At 46.5% G+C, this 25799-nt stretch overlaps 1 protein-coding gene across 1 annotated transcript; it reads left to right on the top strand.

Moving 5' to 3' along the window:
* Positions 1 to 4310: 4310 nt before the first annotated feature.
* On the top strand, positions 4311 to 25690 carry LOC144165306 (chymotrypsinogen A-like). Its single transcript, XM_077695424.1, has 6 exons — positions 4311 to 4466; positions 8737 to 8938; positions 16984 to 17110; positions 18730 to 18865; positions 22265 to 22404; positions 25223 to 25690. Exons 1-6 carry the CDS (start codon positions 4406 to 4408, stop codon positions 25424 to 25426), a joined length of 870 nt encoding a protein of 289 aa, XP_077551550.1. The 5' UTR covers positions 4311 to 4405; the 3' UTR covers positions 25427 to 25690.
* Positions 25691 to 25799: the final 109 nt, after the last annotated feature.

The following is a 25799-nucleotide window of genomic DNA, read 5'->3' on the forward strand; positions in this document are numbered from 1 at the left end:
TTGCTATACATACCGGTTCCACCGTTTGGGGGAATTGTGGTTGTCCCTCGACAAGCAATAAACGCGTAACCGAAATCATTCAGTATTACTTAAAGCTTCTTGCGATCTGAATGCAGAGTATGGAAGTGAAGATGCTTTAAAAAAAGTTGTGTTTGCTGGTTTCATCATGCACTAAAGGGGGGGTAAAGGCATTTTACCCGTATTTAGCTTGCACCGGCCGTACAACTGAACGACTAATGGACTGTTCCCTGTAGCCCTGTATGTGTACGCGAATACGTAAAACCTCGTCACATATTCGCGTGTTGGTATTCCTACCTTGTTTTTTTTTAATTTCAGACAAAAGAATCTGTTACCTCACCAGAAATTTCTCGAACCCTACTCAACGTTGAATATATCATGCGAATACCTTACAAAAGTACTGCACAAGCCTTATATGTGGACAACTGAGCTAGTTGGTTGTTAGTGCTGTGAATCATGTGAACAAGCACAAAGAAAAATACAGGAAGCAGAGGAAAATTCACGGCAAGGCTCACCCTGTCTGGTCCTGCATTTCTTCCGTGTTTATTTTGGGCTGCCAAAGTGCCACGGAATTATTATTGATGCCTCCATAGAGCCCCAGCTGTCCACACCGAGTGAGGCGATGCAATTGAGGCACGCGGCTGAATCAAGACGAACAGGAGACGAAGAGGGGCTTTTGGACACTGTAACTAACGGTGGCAGCTGAATTCTGGGCACGAGTCTCCCTGACAATCGTGTTCCTTTCATTTTTACTATCTTCAGCCGTTATTTTCACTGTTACATCATGATTACACAGTATATTGTCCAAACATGGCGCACAGCTGAAGTACTTTTTACGATTTTCCAAAGAATTATTCTTACCTACAGAAAGAAAACAATCTTTTGCGATTTTTATCTCATTGTTAAGTTCGATGCGGTAACATCCTATCTAACATCATACCCTTCACAACATGCCAAACTATACTGAAGACACTTCGGCTTGTGCCACAAACGTCCACGCGAAGCTGAAATTACCTGTAAAAATCACTAAGAAAATATACAAAGCCACTTTCGTGGATTAGGGTTCTCTACCCAATAGCTAAATATATTTGCGGCTGCCATACATGCTGCTGCACACTGCCGCGATCCAGGTTTAAGGCCAACAATAAAAAGTGCATGCGATGATTCTGATGCACGCGCCTATTCTTTTTTTCTTTGTGTGTGAGTGTATTTTGTGATGCACGCGCTATGGGACGCATTGCAAGCCAATAAGAATTCACAGCGTCAAGTGTTTCTCCCTGTTTATATATAAAGACGGTAGTCTTCCTTAGGCTACTTTCTGTCTGTCTGTCTGTCTGTCTGTCTGTCTGTCTGTCTGTCTGTCTGTCTGTCTGTCTGTCTAGCCCTTGATTCAGCCGCCCGGTAAAAGGTTACACGAATTCTTTAACACGGTTTCTATAGAGGCAAAATATTTACAAACTACTAAATCTCACATCGCACCTAGTGTCAACATTGTTGAGCAAAAAAAAACATTAGGCATACATCTGAAATAAAATGTAGATACATAACGAAATTACCACTGTGGTTTAAATTAGAAACAGACTTGGGCGTAATATATGCGACAGAATACAAAAAACAAACGCCCCACTTCGCATAACACAAGATTGGTAAACACGCAAATATACTTCGTAAAACACTTAAAAATTTAGAATAACTCATCGTCAAATTTTCCATCACGGACACAAAATTAAGCCTGGCAACTTCCCCTTATGTCAAACGTGGTATAGTTAAACCTTCAGCATCATATTGCAGACAAAGAATGGTATCACCGTCGTCGCGGAGAAAACTGAGCAGAACAGCATGTGTCGGCTAAACAAAAGACTACAGGGTACGATTGATGTGATTTATTGTGGCGTTTAACGCTCCGAACCTATCCTTATGAGCGTAAAGCTTCAGCTAAAGCCGACAAGATGGCAGATTAATAAAAGACGATAGAGGGTGAGATGGAGAGTGAATTAAATTCTGCTCGTCAGCACAAACTTGTCACACAACCGCTTTCGCTCTGCTGGCGCAGATCCCAATGCATCCATCGGAACCATCACCCCAACATAACCAGGCTTCCAGATGCTACCGCGTGCTACGCGCGCACACGCGGTAACGCTCGTGTTGCTTCACTTCTTTGTTAAGCCTATTTAAACACCAGAGACAGTTTGGCGGCTACATCCGTTGGTCAAGCAGGACTGACGTCCCTCATACCATACCCACCACCGCCGCCATCACAATTGTATATAATCGCATTTCGATAGATCATTCCCCGGTGGCGCGTTCAGCTTTTGTTTCTCTTGATTAGAAGCACATGAAGGAACAAACACAGAGCCGGAGGGGTGCGCACGTGTAAAGGTTGACACGCAAAAGCAGAGTGAATCGCGCCTGTCAGGTTAGTAAACGTTGCCTACAAGGCACTACCCCGCCCGTCTGTCCCTCCACCTCCGCTGCCCAGAAAACACGAGCAAAGACCTCGATTACTGCAGTTGGCGCGAATGTTAGCGCCAATGGCTACATCCTCTCGTATTTCCTGTTACCGCTCTGTCTTTCATAATGCGCTTTCTCCGTGCTTCTCTTAAGGTACCCCTGCATTTTATGACCCCAACTTTCTACCTGACCTAGGACTCTTCGCGACTAAAACTGGTGTCACAAAAGTAGTGCACGATTGGTCGCGATCCTTCCCCCAAGTGGCCCGAGAGACATCCCCATAAATTTAGGACTTCCTCGGGACTTTCACAAGTAGCTACTTCCTTTCATGTCGTAACCTGAGGCTTTATACGTTAGGTGCCTGCACTAACTATTTTAAATATGACCCTATACACCCTTGCTTTTAGTATACTCCCTATGTTGTAATTATGGCCGTATACACCAACCCCTTAGTGGAAGTTTTTAAACTAGTGCCTTTATTACCAATCCTTCTGGTCTCATTGACCATTGTCATGGCGCTCTTTGCCTTTGTCGGCCTTGCGCCATTAAACCCGAAATCATCATACTTCTTCTCTGCAATTCCTATTCCCCTTCTCGATTTCTTAGTTTTTTCCTTTTCTATAAAAAAAACATCATTAAAATGCAGGCCGCAAAAGTATATTTCGTTCTCGTAGGGCAGTACTGACGGCGTACTCACGCAGTCACCAGCTTCCTAGCATGTGCGTCAACTAGTTCCCTATTTGTTTGATCACAGGATGTGTTAATGCGGCCTGCCATCATGCAAGAGCAGCACTCAGCCGCTCCTTAGGTCAGTCGGAGAAAACCGCGCCTTCCCGCGGTTCGTGTTATTACTAAGTGGACGAGAAATCTCTCGTCAAAATTCCCATTCGTTGCGAACGGACTTTCAAATATTTTATAAACGTTCGTATTTCGATAGTGGCTTATATTCACTCCCAACAACCTTATTCCCACCAATGCATTTGTTTTAGGTATTGAAACTGACATTAAGGAGCCCGGGGCAAAGCGGGGTCTCCATAAAGCCGGCTCTCAAGCATTGTGTTTTGCAGCAGGGCCTACTCATATTACAAAAAATGAGTTATTACGTGCTTGACGATGTCAGATACTCAGCAGCGCTAAATCAGCAGCAAAAAATTAGGGGCACCAAAATGAGCGACTTAATTTAACAAGAAGCGGTGCTCACGCATCCTCCCATCATTAGAGAAATTTTAAGAGCATCCGAAGTTGTTATGTCAAACCCCAGTGAGCGCCGGCATTACCTGCAATTCCAATTCATCACGAGATGAATGCGTGGCCTCTCGATCAATGAATTTTTGTTCCCCTGGTCGCGTTTTAACACGCTTCCTTGCCTGCCTATAATGCCCCTACACCGTGTGAAAGATATCCTAGAAATGGCGCCTCAATCCGTGTACTTCTCCAGCTGTCCAAGTGTTTTCTCGGAAGGTCTGTTCTATAACGCACATCTATTCGCTTAGTAAACGATATAGATTGCTCATTTCTGCCTTCACAGCAGATGTGCTGAAATACTTTAGCATTGAGAACTTCCGAGTATTCAATCACGATGTAGACGAAATGAACCGGGAATAAACGTTTTCCAGAAGTCGAAACCAACGCGTTTTCATTTCCACGGACGCAAGTCTGGTAAAGAGGGAGTTTTTTTCTGGGCCTATACAGAAAGGTCGCAAGTGGCACAGCGACATTGTGAGAACAAAACCACATGGCATCGAGTTCGAGGCTGTCCACAAGCTCGTTTTCACCTGTGCTGACGTAATTATGCTGTGACAGATGTCGCGCCCCTGGACCGTCTTATCAAGAGATAGCGATTGGCAAGATAAACTACGCCATAAAGCCAGCTGTAGCGCTTCCCGCCTACAACATCAAGCGGCAGTTCCCTGCGCATCTCTCACCCCGTGTCACCATGAAGCTCTATGTGGTACTGTTTGCGTTTTTCGCGAAGAACGTGGTTGCGTACGAAGTTGGTGAGTTGACCTACGCTGTGTATTTCGACCTTTTGTTCTAGTAATCCACGCTAATGGTGGGTTGCGTTCAAAACACCTAGGAGTTAAGAAGGTGATCCAACCCTGCCCTACATTAACAGTGACAGTGCTTTGTCGGCACTTGCATCTGCGTAGTAAGGGAAAACCTAACTCTTCGCGACTATATGATTCCACAACATCGTCAGCATAGCGTTACACACATCGCGGACCAAAAATTGCTCTAAACTCCTTAGAGGAATGCATCAAGTCTACCTGCAACCCCAGGCAGAAGTCTGTCTTATTTTTTGCTTTTGTTGCTGTTGTTTCACATGCGCAATTTTTTTGTGTAGCAGTCCACAAATGGTAGCAGTCTGCACGGTCGACAAACGACCGCCTTATAAACGGTGTTCCTCTGCACCTATTTTCTGCCTCTGTTAAAAAAGACTGGGAGGCAATACGGTAAACACATAGGTTTTCATCTGAAGGAAGAAGACTATCTTTTCTATATCTATTCACGCTCTGAAAGACTGCTAGTTTTTGTCACTTAACCTTCTGCAGTAGCTTCCCACTTAATTCGAAATGCTAAACCAAACGTCCTCGGTTTTTTACAGCTTCCTGCAGGGTCAGGAGTAACTGTGTAATAAAAATAGCAGCCATGAGCAGCTGCCGCTGAAAATAGAGAACGTGCGTTTGTGAGAGATTTGGGCACATTTTGTAGATTTTCTTGCGGTATAACTTTTTTTGTAGCGAACTATTGACGATCCTTTTATAATTAATTCCAAATTCGGAACGTTTCCCTGAGACCGGGTTACGCATTTCATCTATCGACATTGCCGTGAAGCCTGTTTACCGAGAGTGGTGCGATCATACGGTACCCCATCGCCAGCTTGCCTTGCAAACCACCTCCCTTGATCGCGCTATGAAAGGCTGGAGTTATATATCCGCCCACGCCATCAGACCAAAGCTACACACAAGCCTTTGTTGCTAGTATTAACCGGCATCGCAAGCTGCATCGAATGCAACACTTTCCGCCTAAAACAATTTCCCGTTTTCCACGAACAACTGTTAATCCTCAACGCCAATTAACTTTGCTTCCAGTATCCGTTACGTTCAAAGTATAGGAGGCAAAATTTTCTGTAGCTCACACTTGCGAATAACTCATAATGTCCCGTAAACAAGAGAGGGGGCATCGAATTGTTTGCTCGCAAGGGAAAATTACCTAGGGCTTTGTGTTTCCCGCTGGGCTTTTACAGACAGATAAAAATACTTCTAACCTCTTTTTGGAAAATTTTCGAAGTATCTGTCTCCGCAGAAGCGTACTAAAAGCGATAATCAGTCACAATATCGGTGGGCGTTATTAGCCCAAAGCAAACACCCAACATTACCAAGGTTGTCGATTGTTCCCTGCTCGGCTCCTGATTAAGCCTTCAGGGGTAGCTCACTAAACAAAAGGTTCCGCGAATTTCACGTCGTGATGAAACAGTGGTGGATACGCAACCGTACGTGAGCGTGTGAAACAATGTGGTCTTTCGCATAAAGGTATAATCGTGAAGTTAGCACGTCATGCAATCATCCATGCTTAAGAAAAATCTTAAGAACGGAAAACGTTGGAACTAACATTTGAAACCAAATCGAACATCGGGTTCGGCCTTCTTCTTTCTAGCTCTATTTTCTTCCGCTGTCTCGATTAGCAAACACAACTCTATAAAAAATGTTTTAACTTTCTCCACGGAAGCACACAATTTTGTTGTCCTACATTTGATTATGCAGTCATTCGCCCATTATTTATGCATTAGTGTTGCGGCAGTAAATAACTCTGTTAAAATTACGGGTCTAAAACAAACAAGGTCTAAATAGAAAGTGCCCAGGAATTAAAAATTCCCTACACGCAAGCCATAGGCGTTCAAAGGTGTACAATTAGGCACTGCGCTTATACTTCTCATGAAAAACGTTTAAAGTTTTAAAATCAACGAAGCATAGTTTGCACCAGAAAAAGATGTGCTGTCCGCAGCAGTTCACAGCTGATAGAACCCAACCTCGCCGAAAACTTTCTTTCAATATTTTAAAGCGTCACTTCTAATTAAAAGTTCATTTAAATGTTACGTGACTGCTGTAGAGACTGTTTTAGGAGTATCCGCCCGGTGACTATTAAGACGTGAGCTCTGCATAAGGTCTGATAAAGGTACTCTTAATAAAGTCTCGTTAGTAGTCGCGCAACATTGCAACCACCGGGACACGTTATGGACCGTCTGAAGCTTTATACACTGCAGTTATACTTCAAATGTTCCAGGAACAGAAAATACCGGGAATAATATTTAATTCACCCACTCCAAACTTTAGAACCCCCTGGGATAATACTTCGAAAGGAAACTCAGAATCTTTGTTATTGCCTCCGAGCAGGCAATTAGGCAGGGGTTCTCGGCTATAACTGCCCTGGGAACCCCTTTTGGGCATGCGAAAGTGTTGGGGGACAGACGATGGAGCGTATGTTGATCGGTGTCATAATGTCAAACAATTTTATGTTGCCTTTTGTGGATGTGTTTTTTTTTTCTCTTCTCATAGCTGGCATGTTGTGGAAACTAAGATGTTAAAATATGTGCTACGCGGAGAAGCTAAACGTACATGTAATGCGGCGAAGCCACCATTTTGAGTTGCAAGAAAATGCTGTCAAAATCGAGAAAAAGTTGGTGGGGGAAAGTTTTGAGGGAGTCTTCGCGGACCCCTACAATGCTGTTGCGGACCCCTCGGGGTCCGCGGACCCCCATTTCAGAACCACTGCAGTGAGCCACTTACATACAGCTATCTCCTTATGAACAAAATAGCCCTCCCACAAACAGCTCGTTTGTTAAGAGTCCAGTTGAGTAGATGTGGTTGCTCCTGCTGCAGAAATCTGTTGCTTTTTCGTTCCTTGCAACGCTTTGTATTCGTCTGTCTTTTTACTTGGTTCCAACGTACTTTTTTTAAGCGGCACGTGGCATCTTCCCGAAATTCTTACTCCCTTAAGGGTTTTCACATTCGCAAGGGCTGCATGCAATTTGATCTGTTCTTTCTTTTTTGAGAGCGAAGTTCTTTGGCAAACCGTAATTATTCGTGTCCGCAGTTAAAAATACCAAAGAATTGCCGAGTGCGCATGGGTGCCCGGCAGTTAACAAAACCAAAAAAATGCCTAGCGCTTGTTTGTGCGTGCCTCGTGACGACCGCCCACCGTCCTGTTCACACATTCGTCAAGCCAAGCATACCCACTTAGGGAGATTGGCCAAGATTTCGGTGACCACCCGGAAGTTAAATAAACCAAGAAAATGCCGAGCGCTCATGTGCGCGTGCCTGGCGGCGACCGCCCTGCGTCATGGGCGCACGTTTGCAAGCCTAGCATACCGACTTGGGATATTGGCCAAGATTGGCCGAAAAAAATCCAGCGTTCGCCGTAAATGTAGCAACACTTGATCGGAACAAGAAAGACACGTCATAGCGTACGCCCCTCAAAGAAGATGTTCAATGATTATCACTTTCAAAAAAATAACGAAAGCTCACACTTGTAGCAATCGGAGTAAATGTCGTTGCTGCTGCTGCGAAGAAGCAAATCGGCTGCAATCGGGAAATCAAACCTTCGTGATGGTCGTGAAGGTTGTGCAAAGCTTCGCTGCCTTCACGTCTTACGCGTTAGTATGAGTTTTTTTTTTTTTTTCATTTTTCACTCGCAGTATGTAAGCCCCTGGTTAAGAGCCCTGGACTTCTTCTGTACCGCCTGGCCTCCCTCTGACGTTCCCTAAAGGCTCGCTGCAGGTCATGCGGCAGCTCTACACAGTATCTACTTCCCCCCCACTCTTGATTGTTCTCTGATCATCAAAGAACCTCGCCTAACTCGGTTTCCTTTTCACCAGAAGTCGCAGTGGTAGTTGTAATGGCAGCACTCCCCGCATGGGCAGTATATTACGTCCGCGAGACAGTTTTCGGAGCAGGGCCGACGATAATTTCGAGCTTCCGTCTATCGAGACTCATTATTCCAATTGGCCAGCATTTGTAAATGTACCAGTGTTCATCCATCTTACTGTGGCAATATAATTGCACGAGAATAGAAGCCCAAACAGCAAAACCCTTTTTAAAATTAAGAGGTGCCTTGGAACTGCACCGTCTAGTACTAATCTAAAAACTTGTTTCAAGAATCAACTCAACGACTACTTCCTTGTTTGCGATTCCCCAAGTTCCACGCCGGAAACCCCACGTAGGAGCATTCCCAAAACCATCCCTCATCCCTCGCCGACCGCGCGCGCAGGCACGGACGACGCGAACTGCGGCCAGACACCCATTCCGCCGAAGCTGGATGAGGAAGACCGCATCTTCGGCGGCAGCGTGGCCGTACCGGGGAGCTGGCCATGGCACGCCGGAATCTTCACAAACGAGCTCTTCCCCAAGCACATTTGTTCCGGCGCACTCATCTCAGACAGGCATGTCATCACGGCTGCGCACTGCTTGCTGTAAGTACCTGAATGCCAGCGAAGCCATCGTTATTTGAAAAGTCTGAAGCACATCTATGTATAATAACGGTGGTAAACTCCTCATCGCGCCGAACCATGAAAGTCGCCGTAATGGAAGACTTCAGTGGAAGGCAAAAAAAAATGTGACGCATCTGCACATCTGCCCCCTGCAGTTACGACGGAGTACATTTAGAGCACTTCCAGTCGATTTATATCTCGATGTCAGTTGTATTTTTAGGGACACGTTCTCATGCGTAGCTTCCGCAAGCTGTTGTACAATGCGGCATTTCTCATAATCTCTAACACTGCGCTTCCCACTCCATGAGCATTTATTTGCTATCTGACACAGGAAGCTAACCTAACACTTGTTGCTGTGCTGCGGGCACATCTATGACGGTGTTCTTACCCTGTTCTTACATTGATATGCAAGCTACACATAATTTACCGGGAGGACGAGGGAACGCTGGTGCAGACTAGTAATCGCCTATAGCAACACTTCTAGCATAGAAAAGAGAGCTATTAGGCGGGTCGTTTTGTGAGTCCTTTACATGCAGAGTTTGTTGCGCACATGTGCTTGAATGATGCTACCATCGCTGTTTCAAAATATCGCCTTTTGGTAACCGAAGTGAATCTAAATTTCTGCCAGTGCCATTTATTATGAAATAGCATTATTTAAGCTTTGGTGGAAGGTGCGTCGCACCAAGGCACTGGCCACGTGGTTAGTAGCTGAATGTGACGGCACAGCGTGCCTGACCCTCATGAGATATATTTGTACTGCAGTAGTAGAAATTAAGAGAGAGAGAGAGAGAGAAAAAAATTTTATTTCTCCAGCAGAGGCTGATGTGTGGGCGTCGCCCCGTGGAAGGCGTCCCTAGTCCGGGATGCCTTGACTTCGGCTGGCCGTCCGTGCTCGGGTCACCAACTTAAGCTGGATATCCGGGTCCGGGCTGGCCAGGGAAGCCCTCCACTGCTCGAAGGTTGGGTTGGAAAGGGGGGGCAAGTCTGGAGTTCGTTGGCACTCCCATATGATGTGGTAGAGGGTGCCAGGCTGGGGACAGTAAGCGCAGAGGGAAGGTTGTTGGGTGGAAAAGATGAGGTGGAGGCGGGTGGGATGTGGATACGTATTCGTTTGGAGCCGCCGCCAAGTTGTAGCGTCCTCTCTGGAGAGGCGCCAGTGTGGTGGTGGGAGACGACGGCGAGTTTGCCGGTAATGCGCGAGAATCTCCGTGTAGCCACTGAGTGGGTGGAGTTGATCGTGAGGGGGTAAACATTGGCCAACGTCGGCAATGGCTCGGTGTATGATATCGCGAGCCGCGGCGTGAGCCGCTTCATTGCCGGGGATGGCGGCGTGTCCAGGAGCCCAGACGATGCGAATGTCAGGGGTCGTTGTGCAGTTTTTGAGGATGTGAAGTGCTGATGAAGAAATTCGGCCAATTTGGTAATTTCAGCAGGCTGTCTGCGAATCGGTGAGGATGGTTACTTGGTCAGGGCGGGAAATGGCGGCCAGGGCAATGGCTATTTCTTCGGCGACATCGATTGAGCTTGTGGTAGTAGTGGCGGCAGTGACGCATTGGCCGGTATGAGTTACTACGCAGGCTACGTGGCCGGCGCGCCCAGGGTAGGGGGTAGCATCTGTATATAGGGCGCTGGGGTCTTCGCCGTATCGCGCAGTCAGGGCTCGAGCACGGGCAGCCCGGCGGCCAAGGTGGTAGTTGGTGTGCATATTGCGAGGAATTGGGGCCACCCGGATGCCATCTCGCAGGGCTAGAGGAATGCGTTGTTTTTGTTCCCTCGGGGGTATCGGACGGAGTCCTAATGCTGTAAGGACCTGTCGACCAGTGGGAGTCAATTGCAGGCGCCGTAGTTGAGCTAAGAAATGGACGTGGGCAGGGCATGTAACGTGAATGCAAGATAATCGTTGGTCATTAAAGGTAACACTGTGGATCCCTACAGAACGTAAGCGGGACAGAGGGCGACAGAAAGTTAGATGGGCAGATGAGATCAAAAAGTTTGCGGGGATAAATTGGTCGCAGTGAGCACAGGACTGGGGTAATTGGAGATTATATGTACGCATTTGCCCTGCAGTGGGGGTAGATAGGCTGTTTGTGGTGGCGATGATGATGATGATGATGGTGGTGATTATTATTATTATTATTATTATTATTATTATTATTATTATTATTATTATTATTATTATTATTATTGTGGTGGTATGATGATTATGATGATGATGATGATGATGATGATGATGATGATGATGATGATGATGATGATGATGATGATGATGATGATGACGACGGCGACGACGACGACGACGACGACGACGGCAAAAAAGACACTCTGGAGGCGTGCCAGGGCGGTGCGAAGCGACGGTGGCACGTAACTCCTGCTGTACAAATGCATGCAGCGGCACTTTGCAAGAGTGTGTTTCGTTTCAGTATGCACTTACAAGTTAATCATTTTTACAGAAAGGTCGTACTGATCTCGAGGGAAATGTTCCGAGCCAGCCGCCATGCTTGCAGACATTTGCTTCGTATTGTCAAGTTCCTTATCCACTTGGCCTCCACGTCCCGTCATCCGAATCTCGCAAACTGCTGAACGCGTAGACTCGTACCACTGCCCTTCTGTAGGGGATGCAACAAAACTATAAGAGATCGTTTCTTCATCATCCGGCCTTCGTGTGGTGGCGCTTTACAACCTCGCAGCTGATATCACGAACGTGCGCTGCCGTAGGTGCGTGTGTCGCGTCCCGAAGGAGCAGAACAAACGGACCTGATTGGGCATGAACTAATCTAGGTGGCTCTGTCATGAAACACATTACAGCCCGGACTTTGACAAGGACTTAGAAGACACACGGGGCAAGTGCTGACTGTCAACTGTTTATTTGACGGATAGTACAAGCACATATATCCTGCAAATGCGAGCAGCCGCAAAATGAGGCAAAGCTTCCAATGTCAGCCGCTTCGCCTGATCAACTACCTCCTCACCTACTACAAAGATAAGTGCGTAAAAATACAAAAAAAGAGAACATTCAGAGGAGTCAATCGATAATTCGCTCTCTACGTCGTGAAATTTAATAGAGGTAAGTTAATAGACAGGGGCAGTTGCTGGCTCTCGCCGCCAGGTAGAGAGCGCTAACTACGAGCTGGGAGTCTAAAGATGGGGGAGGGTGGTGGGGAGAAGCAAAGGTTTTTTAAAAAGGACGGCACAGCAAGTGGCCGGACTTACATATTGCCCGGAGGAAAAACGATCGCGAGTGACGGGAAGGAATGAGTGGGTTAAAGGATGGCTGGGGAAATACGGGATCCATCTATATGCAGTGACACCGATATCATAAGTCCCGAGGCAGCTGCAATAGGCAGCTTGTTCCAAGGGCATTTCAAATTCAGTGTCCGTTACTGTTGTAATGTATTACACCGAAACTCATCTAAGGGTAAGGGAAAGAGAGGTAAGCATTTTAACTGTACCCCCGCTGTTTTTTAGACGTACAGTAAGAGCTCGTTAATTCGAACTCGGTTAATTCGAACTTCCGGTTAATTCGAACTGATGCCCTGGTCCCGGAACAGCCCTGCACATTTCAATGGGAAAAAACTCCCGATAATTCGAACGCGTCGGTATCCAGAACGGTTAATTCGAATTGGGATCTCCTATACTAGGGGACAACTTTCTGTGTCAATGGAGCGAAAGCTGCGGTGGGAGGAGGAGGGTAAAGCTAACTGCTTTGTTTTACTGCGCAAAGTAGTTCCCAATAAACTGGTTTTGGTTTCAGTTTCAGCGTGGGCGATACGCATTTGATACAGTTGATTTCTTCGGATAAGCTCCGTAGTTGAACGCGCTGAACCACGATCACCGATCATGCAGACATATTGACGTCTCCTTCCACACGCTTCATCTGTTTGTAAACACAGGCCAACGATTTGACTGGACACGGCCCGAGCGGCCGTGAACTGGAGAACGCAGACCGACTGTGGACTGTGTATCGTTCAGAAAAGAAGTGAATTTTGTAAGCGCTGCAGTTTTCACGGAATGCACCGATCTGTAAACTCTTCTACTGGGCGGCACCACCGGCATGTGCGGCGTACGTACCTATACTCGGTGAGAACTTAAGAACGGCCCCGGAAGTTAACCGCTGTGCCTTATCACCGTAGCCGGATGTTTCTCCGCGCGGCGCAAGTAGGGCGGTACTGGGAGTATTTTGAACATGGCGTGAGAAGTTCCCGTGATTTTTTGGACTTAATATGCTTATAAACGACTCCGGTGACGGCAAACAAACTGCGTGAGACAAGGCAGACGATATCACGCATTCATAGCAAACCACTTTCAAAACGCGCGCGCACTGACGTCACGGGTCCGGCGCTTTGGCGGAGTGATACACTACATGAGGTGGTGCCGTTCTTGAGTTGTAACCGAGTATAGCGCGGTCGCGGTATTGGCGGTGAGGTGTTTGAGTGGCGCCCTCTGGCTTTGACGTCGGCTTAGGGACTCGCGCCGCTGTCGTCTGCTACGCTCCGCTTGTGAGGGGCAGTAGTGCCCAGCAGTGCCTGCGCTAGAAATCGCCCGCTTTGATGCTTTAGTGCATTAAAAAGCCTATTTTTAGTAATTCAGTTATTTGTGCCAGCTTCTGAAACATCTGAATAATTTCAAGCTGTATCCCCCACAAGTTTACAACACACGAGGAGAGAGAACAGAGCATCGGTCAGAAGATCGTGTGTAACTCGTTCTTTCTAGCTTATTTACGATTGTTCAGCGCCCAGAGCTCCTCGGTAAGCATTCAAAATGCGTAGGCTTCCATACAGTATTTTTGAGATGCTCTTATGAAGACTCAAGTCGAATGCTACGTACCAAGTAGCGGGCCCCTACACTCGCATCGCACAGCAGGAAATAAAGCGGCTGTCTTCTATTTCTTTCGTTGTTGCCGACTTGTATCAGATGAATGTTTTTTACTGTGCACAACGCACTCATTTTTCTGCACCGTCACAAACATTTTATTAATAGGGTAGGGGATGTTTGGGAGGCTCACAAAGGTAGTGTCGATATTTTCTTCAGGCTGTGTGGCATACGTTCCTTTCTTCACAAATTGGCTTTCGTTATGGCTGCGTGCAAGAAGATACATATACGCAGCGTGCGTTGTTTATTCACATGCAAATACCAGGAGAAGGTTTGTGCTACGCCACCGCGATCTCGCCCCTGACAATGTTGTCCAGAGTACTCGAAGGCGGCTTTCGTGCTACGAATTTCTATTGTAATTAACCACCGTTATCATAACGAACTGACTCTCAACCCGAACAATTATGACATGATTACAGTGATAAAGGCTTTATATTCTCACTAACGAACGTAATAAAAAGTATACGCGCATATTTTACAAGAATCAAAACCGATTAATATTTCCAAGCAGCTCTTAATTGTTTTCCAACCCTTCCAGGCGTAAAGAACAAGTCCAGGTCTAATTGGGATGGCGTTTTATGAATTGAAGAAAATTACCTTTACTCACTTGTCCTGGAGTGAGGACCCGGCCCACTAATCAGCTCGACTGTAATTTTCAATAAAGTTTTCTCCTCCTCCTCCTCCTCTTAAGTGCAGTTTTCTTATAACGCATATCCGGCCATTGGGGCGATATGGCTGTGAGAAATGAAACCGAAATATCAACCCAGGTCTGAACAAACATAGTGTTACTGTATCTTTACCGTAGACGTGACTCGTTTTGCTCAATAAACCTCCATACTGGTTAGAAGCCTGTTATAAAACGAGCACGCGCCTATGCACACATATTTGGAACTCAACCTACATTTTTTGCGCGCTATAGTGCATGTCGGCATAATTTCATGCCATGACAACTTAAAGTGATGTGATACAATACTTTCGAGCGTTAGGAAAGGTTGTACAAACTGTTTTACCTTACAAATCATTACTGGGAATCGTAATGCCTTTTGCCAAAACCGACAGCCCCGAAGACCTGGAATTTGTTTTGGTCTTGTATTTTCGCTGTTGTCGGTTACTAGCAGCTGGCTGTTACCTTTGTTCGCAAGATTGCTTATAACAGAAGCTGACGCCCAGCTCCGACTCTTCACGCTCCGCACAGGACCGGCTCCGCAAGGAATGGGGTGACGCAGGCAATGTTTCTTCCGTAGCGGTATCCAAAACTATACTTCAACTCACGCCTTGAGCTAGTGTATGCGATTTTAAGTCTATTATTATGATGAAATTTACGCACACGCAAAATAAGGTGCGGAGAAGAATCAGACGTGAACCGAGTGCAAAGAAACAGCAGGGAGAGCGAGCCCGACTGAAGCAGACGACAAATGCGAGAGTCCCTAAGCTGACGTCACGGAGGCGCGCTTCGCAGCGCCGCCCGTGGTCGCGCTCACCGCCAATACCGAAAGAGCAGCATGCCCACATGCTTATGCACACGCTCGCTTACGCCGGGAAACTGGCTGACCGAACGGATTTGCGAAAACGGTGGGGGTCCCGGTTGCATCAGTCTCACTTAGACGTACACTTTGCAAACCACTCGCTTCGTTTGTTTAGACAGTGAAGCTCTACAAATCCTATGCGGAGAATGAAGCGGCGAGCTGTCGAAAGCCGTCGACAAAAACGCCCTGTTTTTTTTTTTTTTTTTTTTCGGGAGGGAACCATTGCGATGCTAGCGGCGACAGTCGTAACCAAAAATATCCGAAAATATAAAAAAATGCTCTCTCTCTCATATATTCTGGCTAGCAATTTAGAGGTATTATCAATGCAAGTCTAAAACATAAGAACTAAATATTCTTGACTTGCTGAGGTTACCGCCAGCCAATTATTTTTTTTTTTTTGAACTACATCCAGGTGCGCAGTGAAAAGGCGTGGTCCGGCTCGTAGCCTTGGCTGCATTGCCACAGAAAGTTGTCCCCGAGTATAGTTTCCATCGCTCCTCGCCTAAAAAGTCGGCCTAGAGTGATTACAATGTGTTGCGAACCCAAACCAAATCGAATTAACTTGAGATGCAAAAGGACGAAACATAAAAACAACAGTGTGGCGCGCGTCCTACGCTGCAGCCGCTGCAGCGACAGCTTATTTCGCTTCCGCAGCGGGGCGCCGCGCCGCCGGCCTCAGCGCTCCGGCGAATGCCGTTGCAGGTTTTCGTTGTGCCGCCGTCACTGGTCTGGGTTTGCGATCACCTGGCGTGCACAACGAGCGTGTTGTAGCGCATAATTGGCGATAACAATGTCAGACGTGGCTTCGTTGTGTTCTGCCCACGCAGTCTGGCGCGATGTCCATTCATTCTAGCGCCCGCCCGATAATTCGAACTCCGTTTAATTCGAACAATTTTATGGTCCACGTCGAGTTCGAACTGACCAGCTTTTACTGTATACGCTTTCGTGTTTTGTAAAATCCGAGGAGAGTCACAAAACGGAGCGCTACACACCGAGGCTTTCTAAACGCGCATTTTCTATTATACACAAACGCACTGCTAAAAAGACGTTTCATTCCAGGGCAATATAAACGGTGAAAATGTAAGAGCATTCCTTTCTTACGCAACCAAACTGTTACGCTGAGGCCTACGTGACATCAAGCGTTTATAAAGTCGGCTTCACTACTACACGCAAATGCTTTGCTGGAAAGACACATTTCTAGGAGCGATGTAAGCGGTGTTATCATAAAATATGAATGCCGTGGCCCATGTCATTGACTCATTGTTGTCTAACTAAACTGTGACAAACGAATTTTTGCGTGGTGTGGCCAGAAGTGCTTAGCATTAAAATGTACCGCAATCAACTGGGATCACTTTTTCACCTAACGCACAAACTGTGTGACAAAGGGACTCAGCTTACGTGGTATCTTGGGCTTTGGGATAAGCAGCGCCAGTGATTCTAATGTCCCGTGCAACGCTGTGTTCACGCCTAACTCACCGATAAAACCTTTCTCATGCGAAAACGAAGCAAGTCGTGTGCTGTGCTTTTGAGCCGCAGTCTGCGGCGCAACTTAGAAGCTGACATTTGTTCGTTTTGTTCATGGTGGTAGTGACTTACGTACGGGATCAGGATAATTTTGGTCCGTCGTTTCAGCAAGAAGACGTCGAAAATGCTCCGTATTCATCTGGGAGCCCATGACCGCGGCAGTGTGGAAGCCGAAGCTGTATCCGTTGCAGTAGATGAAGTCTGTTTTCACAAGGAATACAAGCCGCCCCACACAGTAAGCCAACACTGCGCATTGTTCCGCTTTAATTGTAAAGTAAGTGCAATGAAATACTGGCATGCTATTATGGTTGGTGCTGAGTCCATAATAACTGGTGGAAACATGTTCGAAATTAAACAAGTACCGTCCAGACATGCAGCTGGGTTCTATCTTTTCCGTTCATTTTCGTCAAATTTCGCACTGCTTTTTACAGTTTTTTGCTGCTTTTTACCAACTACACTCTAAGAAATTCCCGCGGGTCGGCTTCAACACAACGTTTCGGATAGACCAATCAGCGTGACGTAATGTTCAAAGTTGGCAAATGACAACGCCCAGCATAGAATTAGAGTAAAAAACAAAATCTGTGCTGTGGCAACAGCGCAAGGCGTGCAAGTGCACTGTTGTCCCTGCGTAGATCCCATTTATTTCACTTTAATCGCACGCTTGCCCTCACAATCCGCCAACTTCGCACATTCCGTCCCGCGCATTGGTCGTTCCGAAACGTTGTGCTGATGCCGACCGGCAGCGATTATTTTCAGTGTAGCGCGGATTAAAGCCATTCTTTCAGCATACATTTCGAATTCAAATTGTGGGTGTCCAACGTGCCCGAACTATCCCTGGGATATGAAGTGCGCCGTAGTGGAGTGTTCCGGAATTAATTTGGACCAACTGGGGGTAATGAATGCGAATCGACAGACGGTAGTTTCGCTTTTCGCGTCCATCTGCAAATTGGCCACCGCGGCCGGGATCGAATCCATGTTCTTGGCCGCAGCAGCACAACGCCTTAGGCACTGAGCCACCACGGCGGGTGAAGCATAAAATTTCAGAGATGCAAATCAATGTAGCAGCTACCTGACCGACGCTACACTTTTCATTAGCGAACCTCAGTCTCGAAATTTGTGCTTCAAACTTCCTATTCTAGCATTGCCGCTTCGCTCGTTCCTCACTGAACATAACTAACGTTGGTGTATAGGTAGGTATATATAAGTACGGATTAGGGCAATGAAATATTATGTAAAAAGGGCATGATACCAGAAGGGTAAACCTTCGCGAGTGCTAGAATGTCTGCGAACTATCTGCTTTGTTTGCCACTAACAATACACGTACCCGTGTAAAGTCACACCGTTGTTTTTTTTTTTTTTACTGTCGGTGCATTCAAAGTATTGCTGAGAGCACCAAACGTCATTATATCGGGAGATTACTTCAACCCCTCCCTGCCTGGAGGAATGTCTCTTAATGCGACTGAAAATGTAAGCCATATAAATTGTAGAATAACAAGATGAGACGAGACATAAATAAAAATGATGACTGATCTATTTACATTATATACATGGCGGCCATGACAGCGTACGCGCAAGGTGCGCGCCCGCCGCTTCGTTGTCGTCGGCCGTCTTGGGTCATAGCGCGTGGGGCATTGTCAAATACGAGTCCCGTAAAAATATCACAGCTCAATTTTGGAAGAAGCAGTGAACTTGAGCTGGTCATCCACTTCATGGAACTGTTAACCGGTAGACCACCAAGATAAGAGAGTGGCTACCGAGAAACAAGACTATAACTTGACGAAGGGAACCAATCAAGTGACCTTGCAGGTATATATAATCCCAGGGTGTGACTTAACAGGGCTTTGTGCTTTGCAGAACGATATTGCAATCCTGACCCTGAAAGAAGCGGTCAATTTTACAAAAACCATTGGTCCTGTCTGCTTGCCCAAAGCCATGCATGAACTTCCCGAAAATACGGATGCCTACGTCACCGGCTGGGGACGCCACAAGGGTTTGTCGTGCCTTTGTCTATTTTCCCTCTGCACAATCTTCCGTTTCCATTCTCGCACACCGAGGCACAATAGTTTCGTTGAGTCATCGCACGGTAGAGGAGAGATTGTATAAAACACACCACAAGGATTCAAGTTTCAAACATGACATACCAAGAAATCGAGCAACAGCGTGACAAAACCTGAATTCACTCCATGTGTGCTGTTTACAAGTATGGCAGGCATATGGTTTAAGGAATAATGACTAGCTTTCATGCACTTTTAAACCGACTCGGGTTTATAAATGTCTCACTTCAGATGTCCTCTGGGACCCCCTAGCAACGCTTGATCATGATAGAAATTTCCTTGCGGGGCAGTTAAGCTTTCCCAACGTGGCAGAATAGCATCATTCGACATACGAATTGGCTGGCCATTATCGCTTCCTCGTTCACATCATTTCGCTAACTTTTTTTACGCTGTCGCGCAATAACTGCTTTCCAAGTATTTGTGCCTCCTGGATCAGACGTCGAAGCTCAGATTACCTAGAACAGGCCAAAACAGATCTATGGTACTTGATGTTTGCAGCAGTCCATGTTTTGTAAACTAGCCAAAGTGTTTCACACTGCGTTGCTACTAAATTCGGGCACACCGGTGCCAATTCCAGCCTCCGTTGTTGTATCAATGTCTCCGCTGCCAATTTTGACTACGCTGGAGAGTAACTGGGCGTTATTTTTTACCCCAGCCAGGTCAACTACTCCTATTGGGGATTGCATCTACGCGTTTCAATCCATTTCTTACAATGAGCTCTTCAAATTGGTAACTTCTTTATTTCAAAATCTAGGCGACGATAATTGTTCTCAACGTCACGTCGCTAAAGCTGGTTGTCGTCAAACCAAACTGGAATGAGTGAATGAAATATATAACACCAACGTGAGAGCGGTGGGCTTGGCTGCGAAGCGAACAATGGAATATGGGTGTGGCTAAAAGAACGGATGGACGTTTAGACAGACAACCCTGTGCTTGGGTCTAGAGAGACACTTGGAAATCTCCGAAGGGTCACTCGAATGTCTGTAGAGTAGGGGAACACATTGAATGTATCACAGAGTAATTTCAAAGCTATTCAAAATGATTTCCTCCCAATTCTCTAATTGCACATTTACATCTTAATTACACCTATAATTACACAAGTACCACTCTGTAATTCATCAATGAAGGCATCGGGGACAATATAGTTTCAGGAAATGAGTCGCACCTTACTCGTTGTAGGTGGGCAGTTTCATGTGCCGGAGCGCTACTCTTGGAAATTTTGCCTGCCCCAGTAGGGTTGCCATTAGCATATTAAATGAGAAATAACAGATACTCAAAAAAAAGTATTTGGGATTACGATGGACACATATCTAATTATTATCAGTGCAACATGTACACTGAGTTTCGTTCCGCCTAATTTGCGAAGACTTCGGGTACACTTCTCGTGGTTGACATAAAGCCAGTAGAAGATGTTAGGCTTTAGAGACTGAGGTACTAGTATGGCTGATATTGTTTTTGCCATTATCAGAGTGGTCGATTGGTTGGAGGAGCCGAGTGAGCACATATAACAGCAGTAAGGGCGACATGGGAGGTTTGGAGGGACGCTCCTGGGAAGAGGTATGCTCCAAGTTCTTACCTGTGGCTTGCATCGTGTGAACAGTGTTCTTACCATGCGGTCTTTAATTTGTTAATATGTTAGATGTCGAGGAAATCGAAGGATAGTGCTGGCGTCAAGCTGAAATAAAAGGTTCAATTGAGCGCGCAGAGAGCCACTTGTGAATCTGTATTTATAGAAGACTTGTGGCGCCATTTTGCTGTATTATGCAGCATACTTTATATTGCTTTAAGAATGCCAAAGAGTTGAGTTTTCTCAACAAGCCTGTAAATGTCGATTGCGCTTTCAACGTCAAGTTGAGGTAATTCAGGACAAGTCGAAGCAATCGCAGGTTCGCCGATTTTACTGTTTATTTCATCCCCTTCATATCAGGGTAATGACGCGTGCCACCTCACCAAAACACCTTTTGCATCTATGCTGTACAACTCTTCTAGTTCTTGCACTGCTATTAGCGGCAGTTTTAAATAATATTTAAACAGGGTATAACCACCGGGAGGGGGGGCGGGGGGTAGCCCAACCATCAGCGCCTGAAGCTCGCTGAGACAAAATTACTTCACTCACTCTCCTGTACTAAGTGGTGTATGCCTGTACTATGCTAATTTTTCCTGTCGTCTGTGCCTCCACCAGCATTCCAATCTTTCTAAGTCGTCTCACAGCTTTGTAATTTCCTTTTCTTGGACTACCTTGAAACCCTAGGTATTCGTGTTGGGGAATATTGGTCTCATATCGATCGGGATGGATAGAATAGCTTTCAAACAAAATGTACCTAATTGTGTATGTTTCCTTTCCACAGACCAAACATGCCCCAATACTTTACGTGTATTTCCCGACAACGCTCCTAATTCCCTAGCAACCTCCATAGCCAAAGAAAGCAAAGCATGGCACTCAGAGTTATCTTAAAAATGAACTTTCTGATGCCTGATTTGTCTGCTGCGTACATCTGTAATGACATTTCTTATTTCATCATCTCCTGGGATTTATTTCTTTGCCTCTTTTTTATATTTTTGTTGTGCTTTCTCTCTGGCATGTGTACTTTCTTGTTAGCCCTCAGCCTGTTTGCGTTTTTCGGGGTACATATTTTTCATGTAAAGGTACCTAACCACTACTGCATGTCAACGTACCTAAATTTAAAGGTACTTTCATGTAAACACACGTAAAGTCTATACTGCTATAACTATCTTGAAAACATGCACTATACCTCTTCTGAAAACATTCATGTAAAAGTACTTAAAGTTCATATTCCTATACCTTTCCTGCAAACATATTGCAATCTGATCTCCTTGAACTGTGGGCCGAAACCAAAAAACAATTGCATTTACATATTTGTTGACTGATTATTTAGCAAAATGATTTTCGCTGACAATTAGCGTCATAGTAATGTTACTACTAAAAATATATTCTGCAGCTGGGTGTAAAAGTAAAGCGCTTCTGTGGGTCTGCTTCCACACCATAATTTTTTAAAAGCCATCCTTTTGACGAATGATAAGGGTGGGATTCTGGGTTGCTGCATGTTCGCATCGCCTAACCCCACAGCGTAGACCACAAATCTGAGTCACGTGGTATCCTGGGGCCTCGCCAGCTGTACTGTTTGCTCCCTGGGTCATAGAATATGGTCACTGATCTGCAGTGCAACCTCCCAGGTCCACGGAGTGTCTTGGAGTTCACTGTAAATTCATCAAAATGGGCGTCGTCATCGTTTGCTAGATAACGTAGCTGAAATTTAAATTACAGTTTCTTCGTATTTTTGTGTTTTTTCTTCCCTTCGCGATCTCCCCTGAAGCCGGCAGCGACGAGCTCGCACCGCAGCTGAAGCAGTTGCGCACACGGACCATGTGGCACAAGACCTGCATCCTTGACTACGCCGTCAATGTTCCTGAAAGCGTGCTCTGCACAGGACACGACTTCGGTTCATCTTGCAAGGTCAGCTTACTCACAGCTAAGCAGCCTATTAGGCGCCACTCATAACATTTAATAACCCTTACCTGCCAGTCGCAAATAGGCACTGCTGCCGGAGAGACGTCACCTTCCTTCCGAAGTCAGGTTGGCTATGTACTGCGTCGATAGTAATCCCTTAGATTAGCCGCAGATGGCAACAAGGCTCCTCGAAACGCCACCATCTTTTATACGAGCAACGGGTAATTCCCCGTCTTTGTACCATATCAGCCATCGGCGACTACTCTTCCACTGCAGGAGTTTGTAGATAGCTCGGTTAGAAACCACGTGCGTGCGTGCGTGCGTGCACACAATATCGGGACAATTTGCCACCAGAATATGACACCCTTCCTACCATTCGCACTGATGTGGTTGCGTGAAGAGGGTAGGTGGAAATAAAGAGGTATAGGGGAGAGCTTCGCTGCTTTGCCAGCTGCCGTGTTTCAGGGTGCTCGATTTTTTCCATTTCTCATTATGGCAGCCCTGTCGCATGGTGCGTTTCCCCACTATTCTAGCAAAACCGGTCCTGATGCCAGGAAATCCCGGCAAAACGTTCAATTGGCGCACTGAAGTCCCGATGTTGTGCGCTTGTTCGGTATCCATCGGCTATCGTGTACAGAGGACGCGAGAAACTCTACTCCCTTCTTATAATCTACTTTCTTTTGCCTGTACACCTGCCCAAATTTTTATCAATGCCGTGGGAGCGCCGACCATTCTGTGTATGCGCGACGTATAACGGAGCAACACCACACACTCAGCGAGAGTTGCCGCATGCGCACTAAGCACCGGCAGCGGCGGCCGTCGTCTGCTAGGCTGTTTTAAGAGCAGAACGCTGCCCCGGATTCCTTCCTTAGGTTATCAGACTGCCTGAGGAACAGCCGCTAAACGTGCATAAAGAAAAAGTGAAAGTGACTAATAGCAGCAGCCTAAGCATTCCACAAGCATACCTCAAATGAGAGTTTTTTAGTGGTTTATGAAGTACTCGAGCAGCGGGATGTCTCGTGAACAAAAAGACGGCGAGCAGTGTGATAAGCTAATAGTTGCACTCAGCTCCTAAAAGAGCCTAGCAGACGACGGCCGTCGCAGCCAGTGCTTAGTGCGCATGCGGCAACTCTCGTCGTGTTTTCCGTGTCACTCCGTCATACGGCGCTGAACAACCAAACGGTCGACGCTCCCATGGTATTGACAAAAAATTGGGCGGGTTACAATCGAGCACAATAAAACACAATGCGGATGCCGAGTGGCCTGTGTTAGCATTAATAAGACACCTAGCATCGCAGCAGACTCAATGGGGCCTATGCAAAGCATTTTCTTCTTAGGCTTCAACATATTTTCTCTCCTCTGTTTCCAAATTGAGAAATTCGCCAGGGCCTCGACCACATTATGTGTGCGTGTCCCCATTATGAAACTCCGCGAACCGCACTGAAGGATTCACCGGGTCCTATACGTATTCGTTGAAAAGTTTAACTGCCAATTTCTTCGCTTGGCAACACTGACAACTACCGATTCGCCACGGACATGGCGCGGCTTACGCAACTGCGATCGCACGCCGAAGAAAAAAATCCCCCCACCTCCCCGAAGGGGATCGTGCGGAAATGCGAATGCATTGGGTGCACCGAATTCTTCTTTGCGGTATCGTTGTCGCGAGGGATTCGACTTCACCGACTTCCATCGCTATCAAGGCGCCAGTCGGCAAGCAGTCACGGAGAGAGGCGCGCGCTCCCTGCATTTATATGCGCAGCGAGCGGAGAGGGGTACGCGGAGAGGAGAGAGAGACCCGCGCCAGGCCGCGCGCGAGCTCTCTCTCCGCCCCGAGCTCCGCGATGCGAGCGCCCTCACACGCCGAGCGCGCTCCTCCTCTCCCCTTGCCCTCCGCTACTCCGCACCTGCTCCGGTTGCTAGGCTCGCGCCACAGCTGTTGCTAGGCGCACGCCGCTCAACGACGCAAGACAACCTGCGGCTAAGAAATGCATTAGCATTTAAAAAAACGCCGGCATGCGTCGTCTGCTCCGTTTCAACCCGATTCTCAACGGTGGTGTCAACACAGATGTTATTAATCGCACTCACATTAGACTTGAGGCAATACTTTGCGTTCGGTGAGGTAGAGTTTGTTCACGTGCAGCACAGTTATGTGCTTAGCACGGACAAGTACCGCCATCCAACGGAGCCCGACGTAACGAGTGACGGCGCACTCACACGGTTGCCTGCATGCGTGTCTCGCCAGTGAATACAAGCAATATCCCCTTCCACCCAGATCTACACGAACTTTTTGTCCTGCAGGCGTCTGAACGAAAGGCATGTCGCTTATAATTAAGCAGTTATCTTGGCCACTTTTACCTACCATCATCACCATCCTGCTATTTTTGCGGTTGGTGATGATGATAAATAATGTATCATGATTAGGTACCACTATTATTCTACGTGCTACTCTCTTACCGTTGCCTTTATCACTATTATTGCTTACGTCACTAGCAAGCAAAGTATTCTGTTCGCCAATTTTGTTGATTTACCTGCTTATTTTTATGCCGCTTCGCTTTTTTTTTGTGCGCGCTGTAGTCTTTGTACTTTCCATTTCCAACCTCAGCTTTTTTTCTGATTTTCTTCCTCATTTTCCGTCTGCCATCACATAGCGCTGTCTTTTCTTTCCCTTTCAATCGCCGTATACCCACTTGCATGTGTAGGGTAGCCAACCTGGCAGTCAGTTGCCTGTTTAACCTCCCTGCCTTTCCTGTACTCTTTCTTCTCCCTTTATACCACTGACGATAAGAAAAAAAAGGCTTCCTGATTCACTTCTCTCTTTCTGCAGGGCGACAGTGGGGGACCGCTTGTATGGAACTCCGGCAGCGCGTGGACCCTGGAGGGCGTGGTCTCGGGAGGACCGGTCAAGTGCGCCAACCCTGACGACCCGCTGCTCTTCACCAAAGTGTCGCACCAGATCGACCCCTTCATCCTTCCCTACCTTCGAGCCAAGGACGTTGCGGAAAAGCACCAAATCTGCAAGATACTTTAAAGAGCCAGGCAGCTTGAAAATGTGCAACAGTTCGTTCAGGATCATCGATGTTATTTGAACGAATTGCGTGACGATAAGCGCTAAATTCGCCCTGTTTGTTCGGCGCCAGTGGCGAGGCAAGAGGACACTGCCTACGTACGGGAACTGCTTTTACTAAATTATAGAGATGAATTGCCGCTGTGATCCAACGATGAAGTTCTAGAAGCAAAACGCTCTAATCCGGAACAACTAAATTTTCTCATGAAATAAATTGCTAAAGAAGGATTTCCTTTGATTTTGCCTAATTTTTCTTAGTCGGAAGGCGTACTGCTATAGATCTGGACGCTCTGTGCTAATGAATTTTCATCTGACACCTCTCATTAGACAAAAAAAG

This window comes from Haemaphysalis longicornis, unplaced genomic scaffold (genome assembly GCF_048455015.1).
Source record: "Haemaphysalis longicornis isolate Haplotype H1 unplaced genomic scaffold, Haemaphysalis longicornis Haplotype H1 scaffold_14, whole genome shotgun sequence".
Lineage (NCBI taxonomy): Eukaryota > Metazoa > Arthropoda > Arachnida > Ixodida > Ixodidae > Haemaphysalis > Haemaphysalis longicornis.